The following is a 9,120-nucleotide window of genomic DNA, read 5'->3' as shown; positions in this document are numbered from 1 at the left end:
AACAAGAAAATTCTCAATAGTAGAAGAGCGTATGCAGCCTTTAATCTTTGTGTCAATTGAAAGAAAGATTTGAAATTACATTTCAACACTCATGAACCTAGATTTTTTAGTCAAATGAAACATAAGCAATTGGCAGCAATTATATAATTCAGTACAATATGAAAAATATTGAAATAAATATATTATGTTTAAACAGTTACAGTTAGATACGAGTACACATTAAGATGCAGCAATATTAATCAAAGAATCTTTTTGTATGGCATTTATAACTATGTATATTTCTGAAAAGGATTGTGTTTTGTTCAACACTAATTTCGTCTGTTCCAAATAAATTATGTTCTATGGAAATAGCAACTAAGTATTGAATGTTTTCAAAGAGCTTTATATATAGTTCTTAAAACAATGCAATTTTGTCATGGTACCCACTGCAAAATATATGCAATGTTTATCCTTCAGTAGTCACAAGCCTTTTAATTATGATGCTTGTTTTTTAGGAACACAGCATCAACTTTATCTGAAAGGAGTTTTCTTAGTACAGTTAGTATTTATAAATGTATTATCTGTATTATTTTAAGTGATATTTTCAAAGCAATCTCTTAAATATTCTTTCAAATTTTTTACTTGTTTTGTATACAGATTGGCTAAGCCCCAAAGTAAAACATCCACAAATATTGAAGTTTTCCTTAATCCAAGAAAATTAATACAAATGAAAATAAATGAATCTACAGAATATATGTTAATTATTATGTGCATGTAAATGTATTCAAGTATAGAAATAATAGCAATTCTATTGTTGAAAATCATAATTGTAGATGGCATTTATGTTTTTTGTATTACAGTGACTTGCCTATAGGTGTTACTGTAAAAGTTTACCTATAGTTCAACCTGTTTTTAAAATTGTCAACACAATAGGGACATTTAAATTGACCAGTTGGTATTGTTAGATTTAAATCTACCTTGATGCTACCTGTAAAAAAATTTACTCACCAAACCCAAAGTTTCAGCATGCTTTTTTCCTGAACTTTTTCTTACCTAGGATTAAATGAGAGATTTTTATTTTACTGTTATTCAAAATATTAGGAGTGATCAAGCCAAACAAGAATGACTATACATACCTGTCAACCTCTGAAAATGAAAAGTCAGGTCATGACCTGCATTGAGAAAAAAAATCTCAGGTCATAACGCGAACGACATTTTGCGGGCTCAATTGAAGAACAAAAATATGTTTACATATAATTTATATAGTCAATATGTATATAAAACAGTTAGAACATGTATACAAGTTTATTTCAGACTATTGTTATATTCCATAGTAGCAGACTTGGCATTCTTTAAAAGAACTGCACTTGGTTTCAGTTCATAGCAATGCAAATGTGTATTCATTTTACAAGAAAGAAGAGCACACAGTGTATCCTTATTAAGATCAGCCCTAAACTCTGTAGCTATTTTCTTTACTAAAGAAAATGCCCTCTCACTGTCTGCATTGCTGTTTGGCAAAACCAGTAATGTTTTAGCAAGTTTTGACAAAACAAAAAATATTGGCTTGTTAAGAAAAATGTCATGCAACTTGGACATTTCTCCCCAAAATGTACCAATGTCAGTTTCAGGGGAAGTGCAAAGTGGAAGTTCATCTAAAGGGGTCAACTGATAGTCACTGAACTCATCTTGTAGCTTGTTGAAAATATCGTTACGTAGCTCAGGTAAACAAGTCCTACATTTTGACTTTTGGTTACATTGAAAAAGACCGATAAAACCGAAGGTCATATTACTTCTAAATACCGGAAACAATTCCGGTCAGAAATCCGGGTGAAACGGGTAATGTTAGAAATTCCCGGGACCCGCCGGGTAAAGAAAAACTCCCGGGTGAGAGGTGAAAATAACGGGTGTCACCCGCAAAAAACGGGTAAGTTGACAGGTATGACTATATCATATATGATATTTTCTTGCAGTTGGTTTAAAATTGCATGGACTTAAATGCACTACATTTCATCTTAATGTTTGTATAGCCACTACTAGCAGTGTCTATACCCTAAATAATCCAGTCGTAATATTTCACTCATTTTATGAAACATCAAAATCATATTTGAATAAACAATTGTATTTACTTTTTAACACTAATATTTGACATCTCATCCAGAATTCCAAAGATTTTAAATAATTCCCAATTTCATTCATTTTTCACTACTTCACTAGATTTTTTTCTAAATCCATAGTATAAATTCTGATTAACTTCCCATGATATACAACCTAATTTAACAGGTGCAGAATCTTGTTATTTTGTTATCAATTCCATTACTATATTCCAAATAGATGTCCTCACTTTACAAATATTTTGTAATATTTTATTTATATTTTTACTATATATCACTTGATTTTACTATATCCACAGTAAACATTTTATTTCTTTTCCTATGATAAATTTCCAAATCAAACAATATTTGATCCAGAATTTTATAATTACTGTTTCCAATTTCATATGAATCACTTAAAACATTTCCTCACGTTAGGAATATTATATTTTACTTTCATTTTTCACTTTATCACTAGATTAGACTATATCCACTGCATTAATTCAACATTTTATTTCATTTCAAAGATCCCATTTAAATGGTATATCATTTTTAAGTTTGTAATAGATCCCAAAACTAATAATGAATGTTTTTAAAATCACGTTTCAAGTCACAGAAACATGTTGGACGAACTCGCACTATATCTCTTACTTGAATTCAAGTTTTGAATTTGTTTAATCTTTAACATAACTAAATCCCATTTATGAAAATTTGAATTTCCTTGATTGAACACAGCATTTTATGCACAAAAGTCCCACTGATATTATAATAGATTTCAAAGAAAATACACAGCAAGGTATACTCCAAAATTATTTTCGAATTTTACATGTACAACATCATATGTAAGCCCCACAGAACAGTTTGAATGAATTATTTCCTCCTTGATGTCCTTCATGACAATAACATCTTGAAAAAAACACATCACATTTTAAGAAGCAAAATTGCCATAAAAATCTAAGTAATGAATTCAAATGAAATAAATCCAATATTGTATGCACAATGACACCAAAAGATTTCAAACATTGCAAATAATAATCAAAAATGAGAATCTTGAAGGGTCATGTGAAGAAATGAACAACATATCCCTCTGAAAATTTAAACTGTAAACACCTGAACAGCTATTTCTTGTTTCACTGGCAGCTGGACAATACTATGTATAAGGGTTAGAATTTTAAAGAAGCATTTAGTGTGTAAATAAAGTTTAAATTTTCAAACATAGTAATACATATTTAATTTAATCTTTTACTGATTTAGAATTTTAGGTAAAAATTTGATAAATCATAAATGTCAGGGATTTAAAACAATAAAAACCAAAAACTATTTTCTTCCCTATCAATTTTTAATAGAATAATCCTAGGTAAGAAAAAGTTCTGGAAAAAAGCATGCTGAAACTTTGGGTTAGGTGAATAAAAATATTTACAGGTAGCATCAAGGTAGATTTAAATCTAACAATACCAACTGGTCAATTTAAATGTCCCTATTGTGTTGACAATTTTAAAAACTGGTTAAGCTATAGGTAAACTTTTACAGTAACACCTATAGGCAAGTCACTGTAATTGCCCCATTATAGCCAACATATTTCCTTATATCAATGATCAATCAAATGAAAAAAGGCAGGTTTAGACCATATATATTTTTTTGTATGATAAATACACTTACATCTTCTTGTAGGTATATTATTGATGAGTTACCAGCTTCAGATGAGTATATAGTGTCTCTGAGCCTTGGTGTATGCTTGGAACATACTGAACCTCACTGTATGATTAAAAGAGTTGTGGCTGATAAAACAAGCTTACCTAGGCCATTTTGTGATTGGGACCAAGGATTTACAATTAAGAGTAAATAACTTAATGATAACATTGTTGACTTTCATTTTGACCTGTAATTTAGAAATATTGATTTTAATAATTATAAGGTTGTATAACAAAGGAATTAATCATATGTCAATCTCATGCCACAAAGAGTTGTAGGGGTATTGTTTTGGTGCCAATACACCTTGTCGCTATTTGATCATCATTACTGGATATCACAAAGGTTCCTGTAAAAAAATTTGACGTCATAATAGACAATATCTTGACGCCACAATTGAAAAGGGATTGTTGTATGATGCCAATAATTCAAGAGGTGAAGTTTCTCTGGTCAAGCGCGCAGATTTCGAAATAGCAAAAAGGTTTTTCATCTAGTGTAATTAACTTTTTCATTAATATTCTTCAATACTACTTGGGCAATTCAGGACAAAACATTGCCAGCACCATTCTTAATGGGTATACTTTGACATTTAAGTATGAAGACTCTGCTGTTAAACTGGCATGGTATAGCTATTGATAAAAAGTGATTTAATATGTTAAAATAAACAAAATTCAATTATTTGACAAATTTCTACAAAATAATACGTTTGTGTAATTGTGAATGAGAAAAATACCCACCAGATATTAAAAGATGTGGATGATAACAACTAAATGTTACCATAAGACTTTCAACAATGAGCAAACCCTTCTTATATCTAATATAACAGTTATAAAATGCCCAGGCATGACAAAATGTGAAAAAAGGTCTGAACAAGAAAATCAACAGTCAGATTTATTGAACCCTATTGTCATAACAGTGGCTTTTGTGCTGAATACAGAACATATACTAGTAGATAAATAAAAAACAAAAAGATGGTTTTTTTTTAAACATTCTTGAAACAGACCTATTGCGTTAAAACTAAAAAGATAAGATAAGTAATCTCCTCTAATAGTTATGTCTGATGACCCCTTAGTATATAATTCTATATTTTTTGTAGACTTTTCACTTGAAAATTGGGCACATGTGAGAGGTTTTGATTTTGAAAATCTCACTGAGTTGGCAATTTTGAAAGTTTTGAGAGACATTGGAATATCCAAGTTCCTGAGGAATCCTTCTTGTGACAGAAATGGCACATCTTATCTGCCTGAAATGAATGGTTGGAAAAAAGGTAAATTGATACTAAAAAACAAAAAAATATTCAGCTTATTAAAAAAGGTTTACATGATGTATTTTGTATTTATTTTGATAACACTTCAGTAAATCTCCAGTACTACAGATTCAAAATAGTATGTGATTAAAGTAAATGTATATATAAGTAAGATTAAGTAAGGTGTTAGCTTTTTATACATCCAAAGTTGGAGATATCTGCATCAGGAAAATGTGTTATTGATGTTTAAAGTATGTGTCAAATGTTTCAATAAACTGATTTCAAATTATATTTTCAGATTGTCCTATAACAACAACACTTCCTAATCTTAATCCAGGAATGACTTGTGTACTGCTGTCATCCTGTACTACAGTCGACTGTTGTTTGGATGTCGATATAATAAATCACTCATTCAATGTTAAATTACAACTAGATCCTTGTAATGAAAATCTCAAAGTTAGCATTGAAGACTTTGCTATTGCCATCTCTCTTTATGATTTTGAATGGGGTAAGTTTAGTTACTATAACTGAAGATCATATTACAAATAGTTTATATAACTTTTGGTGCAGTATGTTAACTTTATAAACATAAATTCAGTAGTTATTGAGAAAGATAAGAATTCAGTGGATATTAAAAATATGTTTAAATCATGTGGAAAGGGTAGGCAATTTGTTCTCAAAACCAATGTCAATACAGAACCACCTAAATCAGGATTTAAAAATACATATTGCAAGCATTTTAGTTCAGTTGAAGGATTGAGATAAGTATCATTTAAATGTATTATTTGACACTAGAATTGATTTATATTTAAGCACAACAACATTTACTAGGTGATGATTTTGAGAGAAAAACATAGTTTTGCGAGCTTTTTCCTTTTTTTGGACAGTGTGAAGAGAGAAAAAAACAGAAATTTAAATTTGGAGTGGCCACTTTAATACATTTGTTTTCAGAGTTGTTTTTATAGTGAAATTTGGATTTCAATTTTACTTCATTGCAGTTAGTACCAAAAATACTATTGCAGGGAGAATTTTTCTTGACAATCTTTATAAAGTATAATTTGTTTATCTGTAAATAATGAAATTGATATTCATACATTCATTTATTTCATATTCTGATGAATTGCAATTTTTACTTTATATTTTAGGAGTCAAACAGAATCTGTATATGAAAAATGTTGTCCGTATTGAGTAAGTATGGAATAAAACATTTTTCATAGGCTATTTTTTATTTGCTCAAGATATTCAAATATGGATTAAAGAACATATCAGAGTAATACTAGACTTTTAACAGTCATATTTGATGCAGAATGTATATGCCTATGGGTATCCTCAGGCATGTTTTTCTACAGAGCTATTTATTTAGTTCTGATTAAATAAAATTGAGAATGGAAATGGGGAATGTGTCAAAGAGACAACAACCCGACCATATAGCAGACAACAACAGAAGGTCGCAAACAGGTCTTCAATGCAGCGAGAAATTCCCGCACCCAGAGTCTAAATGCCTTCTGAATATCCCATTTTGTTCTTTCAACAATTTTAATATGCACAATAATTGGTATTATGGACTTTTTTTCTTTTTATCAGCTATTCTTTATATGATCTGGAGAGTGATGGTTCTTACTTAGTCAATATGAATGTCAGCATTTGTTTTGAATCTTCCAAGCCTTGTTTGATTGATCAGATTATCTTCAATAAAACTAAACTGACAAAAAAACCATGCAAGTGGCAATCAGGATTTAAAAATTCAAGTAAGTTTCTTTGTATTTCACAGCCGAGACTTGGCTAACTGAGAGAATGGTCGGTTAATCTATATTGATTATGCGGCTATATTTGGTTGGCTAAAATCTGTTAATCAGATGTTATCGAGAAAATCATTGCAAGTTCAGTATGCTTCATTGTATAACTTTTTCGATAAAGTTTTATTATAAATAATATTCATGTCTGACAAAACAATTCAATGTACTGAATCAAGTGGTGTAATTATTTTTTTTCTAGCTTCTATAAACAATCCATAAAATGAAAAGGTGGGAAACTCATCAATAAATTTATACATATTTTACACACACACAAAATGTACACAAAATGACAGGTTGGTTGAATTTACTTTCATGCAATATTTTGAACATCGAAAAAAAGACAGGCATTATGTTTGTTAACCATATTAATATCATTGTATGAAAAATCTACATGAAAATCTGTATTTTGGTGACACTAATAATTTTTTTATTTAAAATCTGGTCTGTTAATGAGTCAAATGTATAAAACCTGGTCTGTTAATTGGTCTGTTAAGAGTTATTAATGGCAATAAAAGTATAATTGTATTGCTATATCAAGTTTTATCGAATCAAATGGGTAGGCTCAAGATGAGTGGCTAAAATATACGGAAATAACACATGAACAATGAAACATAAATAATACGGAAACAACACATGAACAATGAAACATAAAATATACGGAAATAACACATGAACAATGAAACATAAAATATACGGAAACAACACATGAACAATGAAACATAAAATATACGGAAATAACACATGAACAATGAAACATAAAATATATGGAAACAACACATGAACAATGAAACATAAAATACACGGAAACAACACATGAACAATGAAACATAAAATATACGGAAACAACACATGAACAATGAAACATAAAATATACGGAAACAACACATGAACAATGAAACATAAAATATATGGAAACAACACATGAACAATAAACAATTTAGACGATAGAAATTGAAAATTGATAAAAATTACTTCAAAAAGTGTAATATTAAAGTAATATTATTTTCATCCAAGAATGGTCGCATAGATCATGTGGATTCTGTTTAGTTGTCAGAGATAAACCTCGTAATTTAACTAAACATCAGTAAGCAAAATATATTGGGATGCTAAAATATAAAGAATAGAGAAAGAATAATAAGTAAGATAAATAAAATGTAAAGAAAAGTCACAAAACAATTAAAAGAATACAGAAATAAAAAACACCCCCAATCCTGACTAAGGCTTCCAAAACGGTCATATATTCCGGACATGACCGATACTTTTATAAAAAGACCGGCTGGCCTCTCAGCCTCAAACGGTCTAATAGAATTATTTTTTTCAAGACATTTTTCATAAAACGGTCATTTCAATTTTGAACAACTTTCGATCATTAAAAATGTCCGTTTGGGTTTTGGACATGTCCGCTTGGGCATACTATTTCACAAAGATATTTCGGTCATAATTGGGTTTATTACAACAGATGCAGCATATTTAAGATTCTTTGAAGTGTCTCAGTTAGTCTAATTCTCTGGGAACATAAATGTACGGCTTGGTCTTTAGCTTGTGTACATCAATAAAAAGTAGAAAAAACATGTTTTCTTTTATTTAAATAACAACAAGCTGTCAAACAATTATCCCTTCAATAAGTTATATTGAAGCCATAAATCATTCACTGATTACAGGTTTGTTACCTTTGACGAGGTGTCCTTAGCTTGTCTCTTTATCAATAGAACTAATGATGCATAACAAGGTACACAAAGGTGATCAGGTAACGAGGTCAAATATGTAAGCGTGTACTGAACAACATCATATTTAATGACGCTTTATAGATATTATTTTAAATTAGCATTCAGTTTAACAAAGTTTCCTGATATTTAAAAGTGATTATTTAAATAAGTATATTTTTAAATGAATAAGTATGATATCAGATATATAAATTTTATTTGACACTGTACATCGTGTTAAATACTGGGGTACTACAAAGGGGAAAATTAATTGAAATATATATTAAAAACACCAAGAAAAGCTTATTTGAAGTCATTTGGTGTAGACTTGTCTAAAATATTCGGCATGGGGTCTGACGGTGCGTCGGTTATGATAGGAAAGCACGGAGGTGTATCTCAGCTTTTAAAAGACACTTCTCCACACTTAGTAGAGGTTCATTGCGTAGCTCACCGCCTAGCATTAGCCTGTGTCGACACGGCAAAAGAAATTCTGGACATTAAATTTATAGAAAGCATTGTAAGCACTGTATATTCGTACTACAAACGTTCACCCACAAACCTTGCTGAACTACGATCATGGCAACTCATAATAGACGATCCGTTGTTAAATCCGCTTG

General features: G+C 30.0%; 1 protein-coding gene across 1 annotated transcript; it reads left to right on the top strand.

Moving 5' to 3' along the window:
• The first annotated feature begins 4,329 nt into the window (after positions 1–4,329).
• Positions 4,330–8,525, top strand: LOC134692406 (uncharacterized). Its single transcript, XM_063552856.1, has 7 exons — positions 4,330–4,333; positions 4,855–5,025; positions 5,303–5,512; positions 6,150–6,192; positions 6,589–6,752; positions 7,815–7,884; positions 8,462–8,525. Exons 1-7 carry the CDS (start codon positions 4,330–4,332, stop codon positions 8,523–8,525), a joined length of 726 nt encoding a protein of 241 aa, XP_063408926.1.
• Positions 8,526–9,120: the final 595 nt, after the last annotated feature.

The sequence above is a fragment of the Mytilus trossulus genome, chromosome 12 (assembly GCF_036588685.1).
Source record: "Mytilus trossulus isolate FHL-02 chromosome 12, PNRI_Mtr1.1.1.hap1, whole genome shotgun sequence".
Taxonomy (NCBI): domain Eukaryota; kingdom Metazoa; phylum Mollusca; class Bivalvia; order Mytilida; family Mytilidae; genus Mytilus; species Mytilus trossulus.
The sequence above is the reverse complement of the archived record's forward strand: the minus strand, read 5'-3'. Positions and strand labels throughout refer to the sequence as shown.